Source organism: Vidua macroura, chromosome 12, assembly GCF_024509145.1.
Source record: "Vidua macroura isolate BioBank_ID:100142 chromosome 12, ASM2450914v1, whole genome shotgun sequence".
Lineage (NCBI taxonomy): Eukaryota > Metazoa > Chordata > Aves > Passeriformes > Viduidae > Vidua > Vidua macroura.
This window is the reverse complement of record NC_071582.1, coordinates 1,439,904-1,464,601: the sequence shown is the minus strand read 5'-3', so window position 1 is coordinate 1,464,601 and position 24,698 is coordinate 1,439,904. Positions and strand designations below refer to the sequence as shown.

General features: G+C 38.5%; 1 protein-coding gene across 8 annotated transcripts in view; it reads left to right on the top strand.

The window, feature by feature from the left end:
* SCAPER (S-phase cyclin A associated protein in the ER) overlaps positions 1 to 24,698 on the top strand; it is a 137,511-nt gene that overhangs the window by 5,005 nt on the left and 107,808 nt on the right. For all 8 annotated transcript variants that reach the window (XM_053988573.1, XM_053988574.1, XM_053988576.1 and 5 more), the window contains exons 4-8: positions 5,553 to 5,623; positions 9,282 to 9,476; positions 17,224 to 17,324; positions 17,767 to 17,883; positions 19,774 to 19,934. In XM_053988573.1, coding sequence (XP_053844548.1) covers positions 5,553 to 5,623; positions 9,282 to 9,476; positions 17,224 to 17,324; positions 17,767 to 17,883; positions 19,774 to 19,934 — 645 coding nt within the window. The remainder of the gene's footprint in view (positions 1 to 5,552; positions 5,624 to 9,281; positions 9,477 to 17,223; positions 17,325 to 17,766; positions 17,884 to 19,773; positions 19,935 to 24,698) is intronic.

Below are 24,698 nucleotides of genomic sequence, written 5' to 3'. Positions count from 1 at the left end.
AATGAAGTCTCTCTAAAGAAGGGGATATGTGGGGACAGCTTTCCGTAATGCAAGTCCTCAGAACAGTTCTATTACTGTTCAAATACTCTCTTGTGGTATGATGACTTAAGGAGCCAGGAACTGACTTTTATTTTTATCCTACTCAAGCTGTTCCAGATGTCTGAATGTTGTTTTTGAGAACGTCACCTCAAATATTTTTGTAGCTGCATGTCCCTGTCCAGGTGCTGCAGCTTTTGAGTGTCTAAAAGTAATTTTTTTTAATGCTGTGAAGGTGGTTGAACATGGGAACCAGTTGGCTTGAAAAACTGGTGATGTGGGCATCATCTTCCTTGGAGATGCTCAAAACCTCCCTGGACACAGCTCCGGGGAGCCTGGAGGTTGAGCTAAACCATCTCTAGAGGTTCCTTCCAACTTCAGCTGTTCTGTGATTCTGCCAGTGGAAAAGATATTTCTAACAAATGTTATGTCTTAAGGTGCAAGATAATTCACCCTATGTCTGATGCAAAGTTTAAACTGTCTTTAAGCCGAGTAGAATTGGGGCCCAAAGTATTTCCAGATTCCAAATTACACTTCTGGGGAAGGTAGTGACAGGAATGTGTGTGTGCTAAGGGAACATGCAGTGTATTTCCAGTAGGATTTTTGAGCAACTTGTGGGTTGATTCACTTTCTGTGTAAAGAGTCTGTTATTTTTGAATACTACCTTGCTTGTAATATTATTTTTGAAACTTTAACCCTTTTTCCTTAAAAATGACTCTGAGTTGTAGATGAATGTTTGCTCTAACAATTTCTGCTAAACCATGATAAATGAATGTAAAAGTGTTTTGGTTTTTTTTTTTTTTTTTTTGGGGGTTTTTTTTTCATTAAATAGTAGTTATGTACAGTAATTAACATCCAGGTAGCTGTATTTATTTTCTGCTTTTGGAAAGCATATTACCTTTGGAAAGCTCATATTAGCCCCATTGTAGTTTTTAAACTTTGTCAGTGATGCTTTCTTTTTGATATTTCTTAAAATTAAATTATAAGCTGACCTTTTTGCACAATGCAAAGGATCTGATGTTTATTGCCTGATGGAAAATTTCCCTGTGAAAAGGAACTTTTGCCTAGTGAAAGCCTGGCAGAGCCAGATCCTTTATCTCTTGACCCTTGCCTGGCATGAGGGGTGTTTATGTCAGTGTCACTGAGCTCTGGTTCATTTTATACTGATCCTTCCATATGTGCTGTGTCCCTGAGGGATGGCACAGCAATATTATGGATTAGGACAGTTCTAACTTGTTCAAGGGTTGTGTAAATCAGGCCAAAGGTTCAGGGTGCCTGAGCCAATCCTGCCACTCTTCTGTACAAAGCAGAATTTTGTGTTTGGGCAGTTTCTTCTGCTCGTAATGTTCAGAGGTATTGATTTGGCAGCACCAGTGTGCAATTTAACATTTTAAATTATATACTGTTATTCATAATGAGATTTTTTTTTTTCCCAGACACGGTGACGGTATGAGCACTTTTTATTACTAGGGTTGTAGACGGTTTTATAGAGGACTGATTAATTAAATGCTGAATTCACCTTTTCCATTTGTATCCTTTTCCAATTTCCTTTAAAAATTGTGTGCTTGTGTTCTTCTTACCATTTTTTCTTCTTGCTCTGAAAGACTTGTGTATTTTATATAGCATACATAGATAAAAGAGAAATCAAAACCTTCTGGTTCCATTCTGTAAATATACAGTTCCTGCCAGTAAGCAGTATTTCCTTAAAAAGGAAAGAGATTTCTGGAATGGCAGGTGATACCTCTGTGTGTGTTTTGGAGCAGTGTGCACCCCAGTTATGTCAGACCTGAAATTTTAATTATGAATACATATCAATGCCATGACAAAATCCCAGGCACGGATGGTCTAGGAGAGAGAGTGACTGTAACACTTTTCAACCATTGAAATTCAAATACTCCTTCACAGGATTCAGTAGTGCACAGCAGATTCTGTTGGATAAACTAATCAACACTATGGTTGGCTTGGGGTCTCAGGAGGAGTCTTGAAAGAGAAAAGTTTGCTCTTCTGGTATTCTGTCTCCAGAATGGAATTTGCATTCCAAACCTGTGGCCACCAGTCACCAATGGCAGTCACATTGCTTTTGCCCACCTTGGAAAGCTGTGAATATTCCAGTGGAGGGTTTCAGAATTTCTTTCCTTTGTAATTATTTCACATGCCTAGAGTTAAGTTTGAGGCACTGAATGCAGATGAGCAAGTGCACATCAATTTTATTACAAAATCTTAAGGTATGATATTAGCAATAGTTAAAAAATTGCAGAGGCTTGACATGTAAATGTTAATAGATGGTAAGATACCTTTGGAACTTTGAGATGTGTAGAACAATTGGAATATCTTGTATTTGTGACTGTTCTCTTCTTATTTCCTATTTGTTTAAAATTACCTGGGCTCTTGCCATACAGAATTCATTTGCGGATTAAGCATTTCAGGGTAAGGAAACGTATTTTAGTGGTTGAAAGGTACCTGGCACACTTTGGGGAGCTTGCAGCATATTCCACTGTTTTAGCAAGAGAAAATAAGTTTTGCAGAAAATAAGTTTTGTGGGATGTGATCAAAGTCATGAGCTGTGGCTCTCTTTGGCCGTGTGAGGCACTGAGAGAGTCCTGACTGCACACATTGTGTGCGAGCCCTTGAGCACAGCTCTGCTGGGAACTGGCAGAATGTCGTGTGGAGGGAAGGGGACTCCTTAAGGCTCCTCAGTTTCAAACCTTGAATTTCACTAGAACGACTGGGAATCCAGTCTAGTGCAGGTAGGTGAATACAGGGCCATTATATTCTGGATGAGACACTGACAGTAATTTATAAAATTAATTTTGTGCAAAATACATTGCTGTAATTCAATTTAGAGGTGAGAAAACATGGAGAATTTTGGTTATATCTGTGCTTGAAGGCAGTCATTTCTCCAGATCCTTAGCATAGTACAGTTAGAAAAATAGCATCTACTCTACAAACTAGCTGCTCTACAAACTTTTAAGAAGATGTGGTTCATAATATCAGTAGAAACTTCAGTATGCTTCCTCAGTTGAAAATTATAATTTCTGCTGAGGGTGTAATGATGAACAGTGTCTAAGACATTGAAACAACATGTGCAGTTGATCTCTGCCATAGCCAGGACAGAAATGAAGGCTGCCATTAACTACTAAATGTGAAGGCAATTCCCACATTTCCCATACCAGTAAAACTATCTGAGAGGTGAGTGGGATGGTTGTTGAGGTTCTTAGGTAAAAGATAACTTTTGAAAATAGGTTATGAGTGGGGGTTTATGGCAGGTATTGGCACCTCTGCTTTTTGGACAGGAAGACTTAACAAATCATAGGCCCTGTGTGCTTCATATTTAAACACCAGACAGGGTGGAAACAGAATTCTAGTGTAAAATATGGCTGTAGCTCCTCCAATGCTGCAAAACTTTGATACTTTATATCTTCCACATGGGCAACTTAATAGCTGAAGGAGATGATCTTCTGGGGTCACAATTGTTCTCTCCTTACAATTCAGTAAATTGCTAGCAGGGGGTGCTCTTCAGGTGTCACTTTAGTCTGTGCATCTCTCAGCAATGCCAGCATGGTGTACCTACACACCAGTTACACACCAGTGGCCCTGAACATACAAACAGCCATTGAGCAGTGCTGCCACTGCTTGGGAGTATAGAGGGACAAAAGCAGAAATAATCTTGTCATTACCAGAGCCATTATTGTAAGAAAATGAACAAGAAATCTTGAAAATGTGGCTGCTGCTGAAATGCAAAGATTTCTGACCTACACACCTTAAGAAAAAGTTAGTCCTTGCCCCACACTATATAAAGTTGGCAAAACCTGCTATTTTGCATCTAAATGTCTGCCCCATATAGCAAGTGCCTGGAAACTTGCTTTTGTCTTTAGAAGGGACTTGTTCAGACATTTCACAGATCTTAGATGATGGATTGTTGTTCTGGATTTTATAGAATCTAAAGAGTCTGCAACTTGATATGTTCCTCTGCCCCTTTTTCATTTTAGTGAACCCATATTTGTGGCAAACCTTTTCACTGTGCAAGTCCTGTATGCCATTGCCTTCAAAACCTTGTCTTAGCAGAATGTAAATCACATTAGAAGAGAGACTTGGGTGATTGAAATACTTCTGATATCAGAAGTCTGCTATGGAACTATTCCCCCATTCAAGCTTTTTTATGACTAGGAAGGTTTTATACATGTAGTAGCTGAATGATTTTTTTTTTTTTCCTGAATGCTACTAAATTGAGTTCAATATATTAGTTTATACCTGTTTTTTGGCTAATGTAGCATTTAAAAAATGAATTATCAAGCAAATCATTTTTAATTTGTTTTAAATTAAAAGCCTTGTTGCCTGGAATAGTCAATGATCCAAACCAGCTGTGCAAACCAGCTGTACAACTGCTTGATTAAGACAGGTTTTCAGCTACTTTACTTAACCAGAGCAATGTAAAACAGCTGGGCTGCATTTGGGAATTTGGCCTCAACTGTTAAAAACTCAACTGGACAATTCTGAAATTGAAGAATGATCTCCATGATCTAGGGAGGACCGTATTCAACTAATGCATTGCTTTGCTTGGCTTCATCCAGCTAAATAATCTTGAAACTTCTCTTTGGATGTAATCTGTGCTAGAGAAAACTCTGGCTATAGTTACTGTTTTGTCTTAGCTTGCTTACATTTTTGGTAATTGGAGCCTATGATTTTTGTGTTGTGCAAGTTTAGATACTTGGAGGAATAATTCTTTTTACATTACCCCATAGCAAATCTCAAAGATTAAGTGCACTCAGATCAGGTTGGTCTAGGCCAACACAGATTTTTCTATGCAAAGATAACTCTAAATCAGTTCATTGCCACACTGCAGCACTGAGACCTGAAATCACCCCCTCTGACTGGGGGGATTTAAACTGATTTTGGAAGCATGGTTACTAAAGTCACTTTGTATAAACAGTGGAGGAAGACAGGTATGTTTGAGAAGGGATTTCAGGTCTAAAGGAGAATGACTTGTGTTCTGTGAATGTTTTTCTTTCTTCCTTTGGCTACCTAAATATTGATGAAGTAAATCCTGACCTAAGTTCTGTTTTTTCCCATCTTTCTTGGCAGAACAGCTCCAGAAGAACTAAATCATTACATTTGATTTTCCTAACAAATATATTTCTTGTTTTAATTCTGTAATGGCTGAGTGAGCAATCAATCAAAAGCAGACTTCTTAAAATTTTTATAGAAAACTAGTATCATATCTGACATGTAGATTGTAATGATATGATTTTTAGAGGCACTGAGAACTCAAAGCTTACCTTTGTTTAATGAGGTCTGTGTGTCTTACCTTTCTTGTATTTTTTTCATTCTCCAGTGTTTTCTGGCATTGTCCACATTCTAGACAGTGGAATATATACTTTGAATATAAAATTTGCCAAACATCTTAACTCAGAAATTGTGCCCCTCTCAGTACATTGCAAGATGAGATATGTGCATTTTAGAGTGCTCTATTTAATTAAAATCATTATTGTTGATTAAAACAGTTGCTTCTCCCACAGGAAAATCGAAATGGCAATCTGGTGGAAAAACAAAAAGGGTGACTCAAGGAACACTCAAGACTGCAAAACAGGTATCTGCTCATTTCTTATTGTGACATAAAATCTATGACATAACACTGTTTTTCTGTGAGATCACTCGTATATTGGTGGCTGATTAATACTTTTCTAAAACTGTGCATACATTGTATTTTTAAAGCATATGAGTTTCAAAGTCAAGTATTCAGAAGTTAAAATTGCCAGAATTTAGGTTATCTTCCTCAGCCTTTCCTTTTGGCACTTCCCAGCCTCTGCACACATGACTTATTGGCATTAAAGTTATTTTAAGGAAAGTGCTGTTCAATAAAATGATATAGGATAGTCTTGCTATAAGTATGCTGCTTATACAAGGGCTGCCTTTCTTCCCAATTTCTAATTAAAGGAAATTTCTTGACCTTATGTGTTAGTGTCTCAAGTCAGTATATTTTAATTTGGAAAAAAGTCCAGGTGAGTAAAATTTCTAAGAGTTAGGACTGGACAGCAAGTTTGAATAAGAACTGTAAAGAAGACACCACTCGTATTTTTATTCAGTTTTTTTTTTTTTTCTCTGTGAATGACAACCTTTATTACATTAATAAAGTAATACCTCAATCTTTCCTCATGTTTAATATTTTTAACCGCTGTTTTTCTTTGATTTATGGGTTTAGCCATTAGTACAGCTTTAGCCATTTAATGTTTTGAGGCAGCCTGTCAGAATTTGGTAATAAAGCATATGGAAGATGTTATTTTTTGAAACAAGAAAAAATGTTCTGCTCCCACAGAGCTGTATTTGCATGTTTAAAACACAGGCATGTTACTTTCCCAGTTTAGTTTGGCAGCTGTGTTCTCTGCTCACACACTGCTCCATTACAAACACGGTGTGAGCTGGTTCCCTTGGTGTGGCAGCTGGGGTGTCAGTGGTGTAGCTGGGGCTCCCTGTCAGCGTGTGCCCCCCGAAGAGTGAGGTGGAGAGCAGTGTGCCCTTTGGGTTCTGTCTGACCTGGGGGTTACGTGAACACGGAGTTTCCAGGAGAATGCTTGGTTGCTGCTCAGTGTGGGATTGCTGTACTGCAGCTCTTGTCGACACAGTGCATTCCTGCTGCCTTCAGGTAAGGTTTGAGCACTGCTGGGTGGCTGTGCGTCTCGGCATCTCAGTTTGGCACTCAGGACCGTTATTTCTGCTGCTTTTCAGACACTGGATACTGTGTTACTGGTGGCTTTTTTGGCTTACTTTTGTTGAGCTTTAACTTTTAATTTTCCTTTACATATAAATGGGCCACTAATCTCAAGAAAAGAAACTTACAAGGGCTGTTTCATATGATCTTACCAACCTCATCTTCCTTTCAGTAGGGTGCTGGCAGGTATACATTCCATAAATTTTGGCATCCCAGGAGTGTAAATATACGTTGCATACTTTCTACAAATCCAAGGCAAGTTACTGAAACAATTGGGAGAAAAAAAACCCCAAATTAAAAAACACCAAGAGATTCAGTTTAATATCACTTTCATCATCCATGCTGGGTTACTTGGGATGTAGGAAGTGGTGTTTCCATGTCTGTTAACTTCTAAGGTACATAAGCTTTGTATCTTCTGCCCTTGAAGGTTTGAACTATCGCTGCAGGTTAAAATCCTTTTTCTAATAACAAACCACCAATTTAATGCTAACCTGCTTGTGTGCTAGTGTCTACAAGAAATCAGGTAGGTTAGAGGGTTTTACCCTTTCAAAGGTGTTCTGCTGGAACACTGGTAGCTGTAAATGTTGGGTTAGGTTTTACTGAGACCCTGAAAGTCTGCTTACAGGATAATAATGGAATTGCTGTGGCTTACAGAGCCTACACAAGGTGTTTTCCTCATTAAAATATGGCTGACATAAGAAGAGAGAAGATAAATGGATGCTAAATACAGCGGATGGATAACATTTATTGCTAAATATCAAAACATAATCCATGACATTGTCTTTTAAAAATAGATTTGAAAATGTATCTTTCAAATAGTGGTAATTATGCATGTTTTCCTTTCCAAAGCAACTGATCCTTTTATCAGCAGTATTATCTGAATGACTGTAAACCTAATCACTTTCCTGAGGTCACATTTTATAAACACAGACAGCAACAGGTAGCACTGTTATTTTAATGTAGCTATTTATGATTCTGTAGTTGTGCTTGCTTCATTATAAACAGTACTTTCAAGGAGCTATAAATTAGCTAGAATATAAGCTTTGCTTTAAATGTTTTTTCACAAGGCCTCAGCCTAGGAGCATCTTTTCTCCCAACAGTGTGTTAAAAGGTGACTTATGTAATGGAAGAAAAAATATGAAACCCTTCTGAAATTGCTTTTCATTGGTTGTTTATGCCGTGCATCTTTCTGAGCATGACTCTTGTGCATACATTAACTGGGGTTCATCTGGAGTACAGTTGGAGCACTTGGAGATGTATGTAAGGGTAGCAGAGATGTTGGTGTGATTGTAGTAAATCAGGTGCCCATTCTTCTGCTTCTTACAGAAAAATTAGCATCTCACCACAAAAGCAGGTGGGAGCATAACCATTCTGACAGCACTCTGTCTCCCTCCCTAAGTGCAAAGTGGAATTTGTTTAATGGTGTGTGGTACAGGACAAAAAGGCCTGAATCACGGCCAATTGTTTTGAAAATTTCACTGTTTCTAGTTAGTGATTAGATACTCTAATTATAAACACTCTGTACAGTCATGTGTGGTGTCAGTTTCGACTGTTCTTATTCAATCACCAAAGCAGAGCATTTAGAATGGGATTTTGCATTAATCCCTGCAAGAGTACTCCAGTAAGAATTGATGTGCTGCAAATACATGCCTCAGTGGACCAGTGCATCAAAACTACATTAAAGGCGTTATTAAATACATGAATGAAAAAAGCCAACCCAAACCAGACTACTTTAACAGGTAGCTAATAGCTCCAGCATGGCGTAGCACACAGCTGGGTGGCACTTGGTGTTTACTGAGGGTGCTTGTCCACTGGCTATGGAATGCACAAGCTTATGGTAGCAGCCTTTACAGTTTGTTTTCTTCTGTGGGAGAGAAATTTAAGTTTAATAAGGGCAGTGTCATGGGACCTAGTTGTGATTTGGTATTTTTAGCCAAATAGGTGTGCTTCAGAACCCTTTGGAGTATCCTGCACACCCATCCCATTCAGCATGTTGTCTGTCCCCTGCACCTGTGCAGCAAAGCAGTACTGGGTCAGTTAAGTCTGTGTCTTAGGGTGAGCCACATCAGCATTTCACTGGCATTAACACGTTTTACCATGAGGGTTTAAAAACAATCGTGCCATATGTAATGTCTTGGTAATAGAATTTCCCTGTGCTGGAATATTGCTGGTATGTTTTTTAGTAAAGTGCTATTTTCACCTCTGGGTATACACATCTGTCAGAAAAAGTAATACAGGGTATGTAATTAGAAAATGTATCTTTCCAGTGTGCTGAGAGGCAGAGTATCTCATACTGTTGTAGAATGCAAGTATTATAACTGTCAAAGAAGCAGAATCTAGTTGAACATAAGTGATCCCTATATTTAAGACAGTGTGTGTTAAAAAACTTGAGTGAGTTCAATGACGTAGTTGTCTTCAGTGAAGTTCTTGTTTACAGGTGTTTCAATATGTTGATAAAAGGTGTGTTGCACAGAAACCCAGCTCCTTACCATACTTCTGTTTGTTGTTCTCCTTTCCCCTTGTACCTTCCTGTTTTCAGAACACTACCTTGGACTGTAAATTAACAGCAGGAGCTGGAGACAAGAACTTTGACAAAAGCCCAACGAAAACCAGGCAGCCTCGAAAGGTGGATCTGCGGGCTCGGTACTGGGCATTTCTCTTCGACAACCTCCGGAGGGCAGTTGATGAAATCTATGTCACATGTGAATCAGACCAGAGTGTGGTGGAATGCAAGGTAATGCTCCAGCTGTTCTTTGCTTATCTGGCTTTTTTTAGATTTTAGAAAAAAACGTAAAGGAGGAATTAAAGCTTCAGAAACATGTTACTTTTTCATTTGTATTTTGTGTAGGGTTTTAAATAGGAAAGCTGGGGATATATGTATTCATATTTAAGAAAATGCTTTCATCTTGAGCAGGGACTAATTTTTCAAATTTATAGAACATGTCATGTTGTATGTGATATTATTAGGGCTCAGCTTTTTGCTGAAATCAAATTTTGTTTATTGAGTTCGGATTTTGTTACTTTTGTGACTAAACACTGATAGATTTCTTTTTCCCAGTAATGTCCTTTACTGTAGGTGGCACTGTTGCAGTTCAGCCTTTTTCACAGTCATTTGCTTACTGTTAAGTGGCTTAATTACACACGGCTCCCTTTCTGCGGTGATAGTTATCACACTTCTCATTCTCCCTTTGTTGAGAAAGTGATTGGTGGTCGAGTGTAAGCAATGTCTGGTTGGGATGTCACTGTAAGACACTTCCCAGTTTAAATAACCTGGATTTGTAATAGCTTGTGCATCTGGTTCACATTTTATTGTGATTTTCTAGTAAATCTTTATAAATACCCTTGTCATTTAATACAAATCATTCATGCTTTGGCAATGGGATTTATCGCAAGCATTAAGAGAAGTCAGAATACGTTATAAAAGAAATGTTAAAGAGATGACTTTGTTTCCATATTAAACATGGCTGGAAACTCGACACATTCTGGAAATGATTATCTAATTGCTGTAAAAAAATTCATATATCAATTTAAGTAAACTTTTTTCTTATCCTATGCATCTCATTCTCTGCTGTAATCAGACACAGCCAAATTGCTTTTGAGATTAGCGTACAAATACATTTCATTGAAAGCAGCTTTGAGAACTGAACAGTAGCTCAGAGGCTTCCAAATCTCTGGTTGGTCTAACACAATTTAACATTTTTTACTGAACTGTCTTCCTGCTCAGGAAACTTCTCTATAGAATTTTTTGGTTTAAGAAAGTCAGCCAGCCTTGCATTGTAATTAAATTAGCATTTTAAACTTTTGTGACTGAAAGAACAGAAGCGTATTTGTATCATTATCACATATTTTGGAGGTTAGATATCGTTCAACATTTTAATCAGGCTACTTCATCTGCTTTTGGATGGGGGTACGATGTAGCCTGAGTGAAAAGCCTTCATTTTAGCAGACTCTTGACAATGATGTATGAATCTATGTGGATCAAGTTACTTGTTTGCAAAACGGAGGTGAAAAAACCCAAAAATGAGCAAACAGGGCAGTCCAGTGCCAAATGTTGTGAAACTTGTGTCATATTCATGTTACTCTTACCTTTCAAAAGATCTTTTTTCTCAGCACAAGTGTGCCTTACCTAAGCAACTGGAATATGTGTTTGTGGTGTGGTCTTTTGTCTGGGATCTTCCTTTACAGGTTACTGTTAAATGATGATTATTCTTTTCATAAATTACTATAATTTCTGTTAATTAAGTTATGAAGTGTGAAACTGCTTAGTCTTGAAAAGAATTTTTACTAATAATGTTTCTCTTCTATAAATTCTGTTATTTGTCATTATTTTATGGTGGTTTTGACAGACACAGTCCAGTTTCTCCCATTTTGACTGTTGGACAGGTGGGAAATAATATTAAATAAGAAACCAAAATGGTCCCACTGCTAACCTTTCCTTCATTTTTTAAAGTGGTATTTTGAAAGATCCTTTCAATTAAGATAAATTCACATTATCAAAAACTTTGTTAATTTTGACTCTTTAAACTTCTGTCTTGGTCAAATGGACAGGTGCTATTCTGTTAAACATTGTAGTTAGTAGTTGTCTTCTAAGAAGACCCTTGTAAAAATGAAATGTGACAACTTCTGGCATTTTAAACCTTCTGTTTAACCTGGTATAAAAGAGTTAGTTGGGGTTTTTTTGGTATTTTGTGCCTTTTGCTCTCCCGTGTCCTTATGAGTTGTTGCAGTTTCATCGATTGCGTTGTCACTGAAGATGTTTGATGCTCCCCACTGGGAGAGGGCTCTGGTGGCTCCTTGTGGTTGAAACTGCAGACAGAAGGGTTGTGGTGAGGATCCAAACAGTGGCAATGTCTGTAAGAGGATCAGTTCTTGTGTGTATTTTCTCAGATTTGGGCTCTGCTGAAGCTCGTATTCTGCTATTGATTTGGAATTGAGAACTCTCAAATCATGGATGTAGATATATAGATATGGCTTGGATGCTTTGTGTGGAAAGGTGTAATATGAACATGGTTGAATTATTTCTGAAGTAAATGAAGAGTTCTCAAGTTTAAGCATCACCTTACTGTATATAAATCAGCTTGTGCAATAGTGATAAAAGATTAAATATATCCTAGTAAATATGGCTGTAACCTTCAACATTTGAAATGCAGATTGTGTGGATATTCTCTGTATTAGGTTTCTGTATGTCTGATGTTTATATGAGTATTTTAACCACTATTTTCTAGGTTTGGGTGGCAAGCGTAGCCAGAGCAGAAATGGTAATGCCTTTAAATCTGCTGTATGAGAAAAGGTATTGAGACCAAAAGATATGTAGATGGGTGAAGGCAGATTCTGTAGTCAGTTTTGGTTAATGCAGCAGATGTCTTCAGCTGCTATTCTGTGGTGTTTTCAGCAACTCAGCAACTGAGTTTGTATTTATATGTGTGTGTGTATGTATATATAAAAATAAACACTACACACTTTTGTAAATCCTTTATTGATAGAGTGGAGTTTGAGCAACTGGAGCCAACAACTAATCATACAGCAAGTATAAAAGAATACCAAACTACCTTTAATTTAATTTTGCAGGTTTTTTCCTTCTAGAATGAATTAACAGCTTCAGCTGTTCTTTTCCTTTCAAAAAAGCTGAATTTTATCATGCAAAAATTTAGTTCTATATTCTTTTTACATTGCTGTTTAGCATTACTTAAAGCTTGTACAGTCTATTGTCTTTTCACCTAATATTAGTTTCTGGTGTATTTCTGGAAGGTTTTGGCCTTCTCTTGTTTCTGAAGCTTACAGATACAGTCTTAAATCATTCTGGTTCAGTGAAAACAGTTTAATTTTGCTTGAGATTCTTATTCCCTCTTATGAAATGGAAAATTCAGCAGTGGAGTTCCGTTGCTCTGGTTCTCACAAACAGCACCAGGTGAAGACTTTCATTAAAAGTTCAGGCACGCTGCATGATGTTCCTCTGCAAAAGAACTGATTGAATCAATTTTGGTTAAGGCCTTTGGGTCAGGGGATGTCTGTGAGAGGGCTTGGGTTGATTGAGGCCTCCCAGAAGCAGAGAGGAGATTCTCTGAGGGCTGCTTTTGGGCCTGGGTGTGCAAATTCCGCCGATTTCACTTTCTCCATGCAGACTGAGACCCCTGCTCATGCAGCTGAGCCACTGCTGGTGTTCAGGACAGCCAGTGCTGCAGCTGGAGTGTGGCAGAGGAGTGCAAGGCTGCCACGTAGCACTGGCTCACAAAGTACACCTTCTAGTTCTGAATTTGGAGATACTTACCAAGAGTAAATATCTTCCTAAATAAATAATTTATGGCTGTATTATGGCAGTCCGTGCCCAGTGAAAATCTCTGTGAGCAATCCTGCTGCCTCTTTTTGGACATTTGCTTTTTCATTGCTGTCATCTTCCATGGATGAGTCAACAGAGAAGGACGGGAAAATGGGTTCATGATCAAACATTCAGTCTTACAGATTAAAAGGGATGAGGCCTTTCAGAATGGGGATCTATTCAGAAAAGCCAGCATGTCTTTTAGTTGGCAGTCTAGATATCCCTGTTCCTACCTCTCCATCCTTTTCACCAGACATATATGTGTGTATGGTGTGTGTGCATGTATTTAAATTTTGTGTGATTGAGTGCCTGCACTCATTTAATGCCACTGCATTAATTCTTCTGGAGAAAATTTCCTTTGGAAATGGTTGTGGTCCTTTGGAGCACATCCTTGTCAGGCAGGGGATTGTGGCTGCCACGTCGAAGGTGCATCAATGGGGAGCAACTGAGGCCAGAGTGGTGCATTTAACACTTGGGTCTAGGAGACCATGTGCTTGCTTAAAATATTATTTGCTACACACTGAAGTTGATATAAGGAGAGTCCTTTGTCTAAAGGAGCTGCTTCCTTTCATCCTTTCCCAAAGCTGTAAGAATCACTTTGACAATCATGTTGGTTGAACCAACCCCAGAGCTGGCTTTAATTATCTGTAATTCAACTGTATGAAAAGGCTACAAGGAATTTTTTGAAGCAATTTTTGTGTTGAATTACTGAAACACACAGTTAACCTTGAAAACATGCATTAAAAAAAAGAAGGAAGGAACGTTGTATGCTAAAAGCATGCTCCATTATAAAAAAAAAAAAAGGAGTTTATTTTGGTAAATACATAAACTAAAACATTCAGTATAGATAATGAAACAGCATAAAGTAGGCATGGTTTGTAAAATAGAACCCATATTTCTAGCTTGGCTAATAAGCTAAAGTACAGATGTGGTGACTGAATTAATTTCCCTGATGCATGTGCTACTATTTTGGGTTGGAGTAACCTTAAAATCCTACAGTCTTCCATACTTCCCTGTTTGCCTCTTCTGTGTTTGAGAATGGGAGAATAAATGCATTAAAGGACATTTCACAGTGGTTAGGGGCTTTCTGAAGTGAACTTCCGTTCTTTACAATGGAATTACAATGGGCCTATCTAGGACCTAAGTTTGTTCCGATGTAGCTACTCTTGAAGATCTTCGTTGATTACAAAGTAATTAATAGGATCACTCAGTTGAAGAGACTAGAAGTCCGACTTTGAGATAAATACATGGCAACCAGAGTAATCAATGAAAGCTGGAGAAAGGAAGGGAAAACAAAAAGAGCCATGCAGTGATCAGAGAATTGATGAGAACAGAGAGGAAAATGTAACAGGGGTTACATTGTGGCTGGTTTGAGTTTCATGTCACTGATTTTCCTTGAAGGGTTGTTTTTCAGCAGCATTGCTTTCTTACTTAGCTCGAGCTGTCTCTTTAAAACCCGTACGGGATGGATGTGACCTTGAGAAATAATGAGATATAAAATTGTTCTGACTCCAGTGCAGGCGCAGCGTGGCCCATAAAGGTTCCTTTTTGTCAGCAGCTTCTCGGGCGGTGCAGGTTTGCCTGGCTCAGCAGCGGGCTGTGGCAGTGCCGCAGGTAGAGCGCGCTGGATCGGGAGCCCCGCCGGGATCCTGTGTCACAGGACAAAGGGACGGCGCCGCCCGGCCTGCTCCGCGCCGGCCCGGCTCCCTTACAGACCAATCGAAGCCGCTGCAGCCGATTGGGGAGCTAATTGGTAATTTTAGCTGGACATCTATATGGAGTTATCTGCATGCCTGCAACGGCGCTCTCAGAGCCACTTTTGTTCTGCTCCATCCTGCTTGACAAAATGGCCCTCATCGCTTTAGGGAGAGAGATGTGCATCAGTGAGTGTGGGGCCGCTCCAGCTGCTTGTCTTGTTTGTATTCCCTTGTTCATAAAACATGGCTCGGGTTACAGCTGCATGGGTCTGCTCTGATCATTTCTGATAATGTGGAGCTAAACATTCCTTAAAATAGGTTAAACCATTTATTGTGTTTTTTTCCTGTGCCAGCTAACTTCAGAAATATAACTCATATTCACATTAATTCTTTTTTCTTTTTTCCTGAGGAATATGTAAGTGGCTGACTTGAAAAGTAAATTATTCAGAATTAAATTTTGCTTTCTATGCTCTCATTGTTAGTAACAGTCAGCATAACTTAGTATGGGCTAACCTAAATGGACGTGAATTGGATTAGAAAGCTGAAATTTTATTAGTGGAGCAGAAAAAAGAACTGGTTGAAACACTTGACTTGTTCATTTCTTGTAGCAGATTTTACTTAATTATTTTGGTGCTGTAAACCAACTGCTTTGTAAGAAAGATTTCTGTTAGCATTTTTGGGGAATATTGCAAAAGAGCAACGTTTGCATCAGCAGTGGGATGCTGTTTGATTTCCCTCCCTGGTGTCTGACTTTGTGGTGCCTTTCCCTTACAACAGCCAGCATATGCTCTGTATGTGTCATAAAGTGTAGTTAAAATGATACTCATGTCAAAACTGAAGCTGAATTTCAAAGTTAAAGAAAATGAATATTAGTCCATATGATTTTATATGAAAAAGCATTTTTCATATGGTAGAGGTTTTTTTCTGTTAAAAGGACAATTAAAAGTAAATATATATGGGATGTGATGTCACAAAAATGTGCAGTTACCTGGACTGTAGGAGAGCGTTTTTACTGCTTTTGGTGTCAAAGGTTTTACTGTTATAATTTGTAGTTATACACTTAAGAACCAATACCTTCTCATTTGTAATTGCTCCCAAAATTTCTAAGTAATAATTACTTACTTTGAGCAGAAAATTTATCTTAGTGCCAGCAGGAACAACTTTGGCATAGTAAAGAACTTGTGAAACAGCGGCATTTTGTCATTAGTGTTTTCCTTCTACTATAAAATGATGTCTGTACTTTACATTCTGCATGGGAAGCTCTTTTAAGTTTCATATTCAAGCTTCATTCATGGGTTTTGATTATTTTCAGCACATTGTCACAACGGATTGCGGGACACATTTTTCTTGACTGGGATAGAGTAGTTGTGAAAGCTGCTCTTTCTGACTGATACGAGCTCAAACTCTCTTCCTGAGAGAGGCATTCATGTGCTGTGTTGGTGATACTCAGCTTTGCTGAGGAGGTGCCTTACGTCTGTGTGTGTTTTGTCATGTTCAGTCAATGATTTTTGAGTTTATATGTGGAATACAAAGAATTGCTCCTGTCCCTGCCAGTGGCAGTAGATAGCTGTAGTTTGCCCAGGTAACACAACCGAGAGTTCTACGATATTATGTTTTGCTCTGCTTTGCAGTGAAAAACTGGTGCCATTAACTGAGTAGAGGCAACTTACCATGAATTTTTCATTGTTTCTGGGTGTAATCTGACCATACTATGGGTACTACACTCACATGTTTGTGCCAACTGGGCATTGGTAGACAGTCAATTTCTCACAGGTAAGGATGTTTTAATCAGAAACAAATCTCTTCAGCCACTGACATTTTGTCTATGACGTTCTTCTTGTAGTGTGAAGTTAATTGATACGTCCTTTTGTAACAGTTAATTTTATTTGTTAGAGACCAACATGTGGTTCCAGATTTGAACTACTTCATCAAGATTTTGCATATTCTGAGCATGCCCACATAGTTTCTGACAGTGTATTTTTTAATCCCACCCAGGTTCTAATGCTGTTGCCTTTGTGTAGTTTTGGCTACTTTTACTTCACAAACAGATTAATTGTGATATTTTTAGTCTTCCACAGACCTGTTAGGTTTTATACAGTTTTGCCTTCTTGGTGATGTATGTTCAGCATATTTTAAAAGATAACTCTGACCAAAAAAGGGGCATAAATAATGAAACAGGTATCCTTATGTGTGTTAAGAATTATTTTCTTGCAAATGTTGCCATTTTGTCCTCACACATTGATGCTGACACAGATCTTGAAGAATGTGCACCTTTTTTCTTAGGATAAATGTTTTAATGATTGTTCACATAAAAATCTTAATTATCTGGCTTTCTTGTTTTCATGAGTTTTCCTGGGCTTTTTTAATGAGAAAGCTAGATAGTAAATGTCCTTCTTTCTTTTCAGTTCCTTTATTGGGGTGGAGGATTGTTTTTAAATAGAAAGATTGATGTGATGGTTGCTTTTCAGGAAGTCCTGATGATGCTTGATAACTATGTAAGGGACTTCAAAGCATTGATTGATTGGATACAGCTACAGGAGAAGCTAGAAAAAGCTGATGCTCAAAGCAGGTAATTAGATTTATATTTTTTTAATCTACAGAGAGAGTAAAGTTCACAGTAAACTTCATTTTCTAGCAGAGCTTCAGCAAATAGAACCAATTTTCCTTTTGGACATAATGGGTGTGAGGACATTTTATGTGCATTGTAACTGTCACTTAGAGGATATTTCCAGTCCTTCCCTCATCTTTTCATTTTCAGTGCTTGGTTTGATGCTTTGTTCTATACTGGAATTTGAAATAAACATTGTAGTCTTGAGAAGAAGCATTATTTTTGATACAGGTCTGGCTAATAGGTTTGTAGTTGGTGTAGAAACAATTGCTAAGATAAATGATCAAATTCAGCAGGATTTGTTAATACACTGAGCGTTTGTTGGTTTTAGTTTTGCTTTAAGATGATAGAGGAAGAGTTACTGTGAATTGTATTTTTAAACTTTTCTTTCCTGGGTTTTCAGACCAACTTCACTGGCTTGGGAAGTAAAGAAAATGTCTCCAGGACGCCACGTGATCCCAAGTCCCTCCACAGATAGGATTAGTGTGACATCAAATGCTCGAAGGAGTTTAAATTTTGGGTATGAAACCAACTAAGAAGTTTATTGAAACTTAAATAAAGATTAATTTGAAGCAAATTTCACGAATGCACTATTTTTCTGTAGTAATCAATGTGTTGTTTTATTGTTATTAAATCATATAGGCAATTATTTGCATTCCTAAAAGAAAAGCCCATGATCTGTAAGGGAAAATCCTGTCAAGGACTTACTTTTTCCTGAATTCGTAATACATTTTAATTACTGGTCATTACAAAGACCTGAAGATAAAATACTGTATTAGTGTATATTCATGTGACCTGTTTAGTACTCTCTTCTCTCTACAAAACAAAGGTCAAAATGTCTGTAACTGGCGTTTTAAAATTGCCAGTGTGTGCAATGTGAATGGCCAGCTGAGCGAGCAGAAGTAAGTTCAGGTCAGACAGAGTGAGTGTAAAGTGAGATGATGATGATTCTGATGCGTGGCAGAACTGATACTAGTTCAAATGTAGGGCATGTAATATACTACAGTAAAGCATCTTTTACTTATTGAAATGAAAATGTCTGAAAGCAGTTCAACAAAAATGTGCATAAATTTAGAGCAGCGCTGTCTGGTGCTGTGTCAGTCTGAAGAGCACAGATGTGTCCAGTTGAAATGGTTCTCAGGGTGTGTGCTGTGGTTCCTTCAGGTTTGTTGGGATCTAGGGAACGCCCTGCCCAGTTTCCCGAGTGCTTACAGTGTCCTCAGCAGAGATGTGATACTGGACTGTTTGGTCAGCACCTCTGAGACTGAGCTCTCTGAAGCTGTGCATATCGAATATTTCTACAAAAATACAACCAAGTGTGTTTGGTGGAAAAACCAAAGTGTGTTTGGTGTAGGCCCTGTGTAGGTGAATCTGTTGATACCTACCTGACAACATGTGAGAGGTGTCTGCTGAAATGCCTGCTGGTGGGGAGAAAATAAGCACAAGCACTCAAATGAAACACTTGAATCTGGTGGAAATCAATGCTCTTTTTTTTTATTAGAACATAACAGCACAATTAGTCTTTCAGCTAAGCCTTATTTGACTTTAATAACCTGTTGCTATAGCTGCTGGAGCTGTTTTGTTCACAATCACAGGGACATGATGTGCAACTGAGTGTTAGAGCAGGGAACAGCAAGATGAGTTTTCTATCCTTCACACTTGCAAATTTTTTTCTTAGTGTGTGTCTCAAAGCAAGGCAACCCCAGAGGACTACAATATTTTGTGTGCGGGAGGGAAAATAAAGGCTGAGACATACTTGGTACTATAGAAATTTTTGGCAGAATTCTAGGAATTACTAGGAAAGGAATAGGGGATAGAAGAGAAGGTAGTGGGGTATCTCTGCAGAAATTAATGATTTATACCTGTAATAATCTTCATATCTTCCCCAAAGCAGTGCAGAAAAAGTAGGAAAAGTACAGAAAGTAGAAACAGGGACAGTCAGAGGTGTCCAACAGCATTGATGAAAAAAGAAAATAATTTGGAGAAGAGATAACAAGAAGGGTGTGATAAACAAAATCATTTACGTGGAAGATGAGTAGGAAAATTCTGTTCATTCTTTTTAATGAAAAGGAATTGCGAGTACTAAATGGTCAAACGCCAGGCTTAAAATGATGGGAGCATTTTTCAAGACTCAGTATGTAGAATTTATTACGTGTTGCTTTGGTTGCCAAAAACACTAATGCCTTCAGAAATTAGTACCACAAAGGTTAAATTTAATCTTGTTTATTAAAAACAAGTGAGCAAATTACAACAACTTTTCAGTGTAAATTGCTACAACATGGGGAGTTTGCCAAAGGAGAGGTAGTTCTGTACAGCACTGTTCTGATAGTCTCTGAGAGACTCTGATAAAGCTTTCTAACAAAAACTGTTACTTGATCAGACACTAAAAAGAGCTGTGACTTTCATTTAGGAACCCTGCAGTGACAATTTCTGCAACACGCCTGGCTCCTTCTGGTGTAAGTTGGGCCGATAAGGTAAAAGCCAACCATGGAAGTAAAGCTGCCAATCCTGAGCTGGCAACAGCACAAGCCTGCCTGGTACCTCCGGCACAGAAGTCACTGCGGAAAAATGGCAAGTCCCCTTCAGTGGCTTCAGTTATTTTCACAAACTCTCTGGTATAAAGTGAATTCAGAATGTGATGAGATGTGTTCTAAGCAAAATACAATGTTTAAATTCAATATGGAGATAAAAGATTCATGCAGCCTTATATTGCAATAGTTAAGTTTGAGACGAAAGTGTGTTTTCATATGTAGGTAACATTCTGCTGTATTTTCACAAACTAGAACTTGATCTGTTAAAACCAGTTTATAACATCCCAAGAGGCAAAAGGTCTTTGGTCACAAACTGCCAATCTAACTGACTGCAAGTTGGGATGGCTGAACATATAAAGAATAATGCATGTCCAGGAATCTGGGAAGAGCTCAAGATAGGTTTATATGTCCTGGGACAGCAAGCTGTTAGAACTATGCTGAAGTAACAATTGATTTTTCCTTGGAAGATGAGAGTTGCCACATTTAGTTATGATTTTCTTCTCTAAAGATGCTCCTTGGAGAATGCTTGATTCAGGATCTTTAGTTCTAGAAGAGATTGGTTTAGTTGCAGACATAAAAAACTACACTTTGGTTTATAAAATTAGTTTCTTTGCACTGGATCTCTGAGATTGTCTTCAGAAATGCATTTTTTAAAATTTATTTTCTTCATGTGTGGTCTCAGATGACTTTCTGCAAAACTATCAGGCAGGATGTAGAAATGGATATTCTGAAAGAAAATGGAAAGTGCACTTTTATTTATTTATTTATTTTTACTAAAAAAGCATTCCAGGAAGTGCATGTATTAATTTAAGATAGTTGTATGTTCAACCTGGGAGTAGTAGAAGCCATGTATGGTGACTTGCAGACTTGTGGCATATTATGGAAGTAAAACACCTTTTCCAGCAGAGCCATCAAAGCCATACTCCAAGGGTGGTGGTTGGAAGGGGGATCCATGGCTGCTGCTGGCATGAGGGAATAGCTTACTGTGAACAGTTGCAGTGAGCTGCTTAGAGAGCAGGAGCTGTGTGGCTGAGTTTTCAGCACTGTAATTGATGTGTAATTCCACTTTTGAGATAGACCAGTAGTTGAAGTTACGAGTAACAAAAGCTTTTTCTGGTGATTATCACTCATAGTAGAGTGACAGGCTCCAAGCTGTTGCTAAAATCTCTTTATTAGGTGTTCTTGTGCATATGGAGATTGTTATTAGCTACACAGGGAATAAAAGTGATCTGTATTTCAATATGGATAACGCATTTTAAGATGCTGAGAGGAAAACAAAGGACTTTATCCTTTTGTTACTTTCAGAGGCTTTTAGAGGGCTGAAGAATCAGTGTTGTACTGTGTTTTATTGAATGTTACTTTCAGCTGATGAGCTCCAAAAAGAGAGAAGTCCCTTAGGTCCTGTAGTACTGGCTACAAGTGTTCAGTAACCTTCAGATCAAATGTACGATGTAATGCAGACTTGAAACATTTCATTTTAAGAAATAACAGTCATTCCTCTAGACTTTGTTTATTCTTAGGAATCTCTAATTGCTGACATTGAGCATTGGAGAATTTCAGTCATGTGCTTATGGCTGAATTGTTCTGTTTTTAACAAATCAAGTTCTCTGTAGGAGCATGTTGTCCTGTGTGTGGGAGGTGGAATCACTTTGGTAAGATCCAGTTATCCCCAGTGATGAAAACAGAAGAAAATCTGTGAAGTTTATGTGAATGGAGCCCCAGGGGCTCTTCCCATGCATTATTGAAGCAGCTCTGAGGCTCGTGTGTCATGTGCTCTGCCCCTTGCCCAGCTAATGCACTCCCAGCTGTTTGGGGCATGTGGGCCTTGGGGGAAGGATTCTCCCTGCCTCCTGCAATGCTCCCTTGCCCACCCAAAGCCCAGCTGGGCCTTACAGCCACAGGATTTCCCCAGACACTTTTTCTCCAGAGATTTCCAACAGCATTGTCATTAGGTCTCACAGTGGTTTTGTCATGTGGATGAGTGGTGTGATACTGTATCTGTTTCATGGTTGATGCAATTTCCAAATTTAACTAAGTAAGCCCTTAGAGAGAAAGAAAATGCATTATTTTTCCATACAGTTCTTTAATCTTTCCTTTTCTGAATGCATAATTAAATGAGGTTAAATCATCTTATCTCATTTCCCTCATTAAACTTACTGTTACTCTCAATATTTTAATGAATTTTAAAAAATTAAGTCTTTCATGCTTGAGTGTTTTTTGCAATATGAAATGTAGTCTGTTCTTACTGTCTGAGCAATTTCTGCTTTTGAATTCCCTGGTGCCTGTGGTAAAAAGTGAGCTGAGTTATACAAGTTTAGACAGTGTATTAGAAACGGAAATAGGTGCTTAGAATTAAAATAATTGTTATTACAGGATTTAGGACAAAGAACAATGTAGAACATGTGAACTTCTGAGAAGTACTAAATTTTTTTCTGTTGCCATACTTGAAGTCTGGTTGGGTTTTATTGTTATTAGTATTACTATCATCTTTCTTGTATGAATTGCTCATGTCCATAGCTGTGAATAGATGTTCTCTGTAATGTACCTAAGACTGGAGATCTTGCAGGATGTCCAGCCCTCTCAGGCAGCTGTCCTGGTTTGGGCTCAGATGGGGCTGAAGTTTATTTATGTGGAGGTTTGGGCAGGATGTTACTGGCAAGTAAAATTTTTGGAAGGGCCGTGAATCTCCTGAGGTAGAGCCCCCAAAGCTTGCACAAAGGTGCGTGGATTTCTTTTTGTGGTGTTTCCAGTGAGCCCCTTGGCCAATTCTTCCAGATGGAGCAACTTCCCAAGAGCCTGGAGGCTGGGAGGGCCCCGAGATGACAGATGGCTTGTCACGTCCATGTAACACAAGAGCAGGCAGGGACAGCCAAGTTCACGTGAAACTAGAGAATGATCAGGGTAGGCAAATGAATTATTCATTAACAAAGCTCTGGGAGTAATCAAACCCAGCATGTGATATGTAGCCTGTGGAGATGGCTACTGGGCTATAAGAATTCCAGACAGAGGGGAAAAATACGGAGGAAGACTGATGCCTTACTGAGGATTAACTTTGTCTCTCATTAGGTGTGATCTAATGTCAATAAACATATTAGCTTTGCAAACTCTTAGTTAAAAACCTGCCTGGAAGTGACTGAATCCTAAACTGCTCGGTGAATTAAAATGAACAGAATCTTCTGGTGCACTGTAATTGTCAGGTGGCATCACACTGTTCAAGTGACTCCAGGTAGGTCAGGAGTCTGAATACATCCATGCATTAAAAACAGCTTTGTCTTTAAAGAATTCACCAAACAATATTCTTTCAAATGCAAGTATTCCTGGGCTATTAAAATGCTTGGTTGAGTCTTGGGTAATAAATATGAATCTGACAGCGAACAAATGCAAATGAAAAATTGAAGATGTATGGCTTTTATGAAATGATTAATTCTTACTTTATTAAGTGTGATTATGGTTTTCCTGTGCTCTGAATAATTTTATTCTGATTCATTCTGTCATTTTAGACTACTAAGAAATATGCCACGAGACAAAGAACAACTAGGCAAGGCAGGCAAGAATATTCTTTTTTGGTAGAATAAACTTTAGTAGATATTAGTAAAAGATATTAGTACGATTATCAAGATACATTCATATGATTAATATATCTTATTATCTAGGTGTTAGTAAAATGATGTTTAGATAGTAGATACAACAAAAGGGTATCTTCTGATCCATTTAATGTAGAAAAGATGCTTTTATGTAAAAGGTAACTTCAATTTTCAAAACAAATAGAAGTAAAGCGTTTCAACAATCTTGTTTTGCAAATGGCAAGCAGAAAGAATTGCAACCCAAAAGTTGCTGCATTAAAGCAGTGGTGGTTTTTTGGTTGATTTTAGCAGTTCTTCTTCTCTGTCTGTTACTTGCCAGGGAAATTTCTTGGCCAGATTGTGTCCTGAGCCAGGTGCGGCAGAGTCTTTGTGGTCCGGTCAGTTACTAAAGTGGGTGGGGTGGGAGACAAGGGGCCTGAGCAGTCCTTGTCCCACGGGGTGCAGAGCCAGATGCTGCACAGGCTGTGAGCTTTCTGCAGTAAATCTGGTTGTGATTCCTGGGGAATTAAACCCCGTTCCCTGGAGAATGGCTGGAGTTAAGATTGTACCTGAGAGGGCAATATGTTCCCATCACTAGGTCCTGTAGGTAATATTTTTTTTCTATATGAAGATGAAGAAATGAAAAGAAGGCCAAAGTTGCTGACAGGGGTCAAATGGGAAGTCTGTGGCAAATGAAAATGTAATTGGTGTTTTTCTGACTGCTGTTCTGGTCAGTGGGACACACTGAAATGTGTGCAAATGCACGTGAGGGGCAGGAACACAGAAGGGCTTTTTGCAGACACTGGTACCAGCAGTGATCTGAAGAGATCAGCCACATCCATTCACAGTTTGGGAATTTTGTTTACTTTAAAATACACAGTCATTTTTCTACAGTGAAACAGTCTCAATGGTAAAATACCAAATTATTGTTTTGCATCTGTCATTACCAATATCATTAAGGTTTGTGAACAGTTATATAGTTACATAAAAGCAACTGTTGCATGAGCTGCTCAGCAAAGATAAATTCCAGTACAGTCCTGGCAAATTCACTGGTAACTCAGGAATTACACCAGCTGTTGGGCTAGGCTGCTGTGTTTCATCCTGAGATGTTAAAGGAACCTAACAGTTAAATGAGCAGTGTTTGTAAAATGCTGGATGCCAAGAGCAGCAAAGGATGAAAGTGCCATTAGTTCTGGTTTTGGCTCATTTCCAGTTTACTGGTTACTGCTGCTGTTGGACAG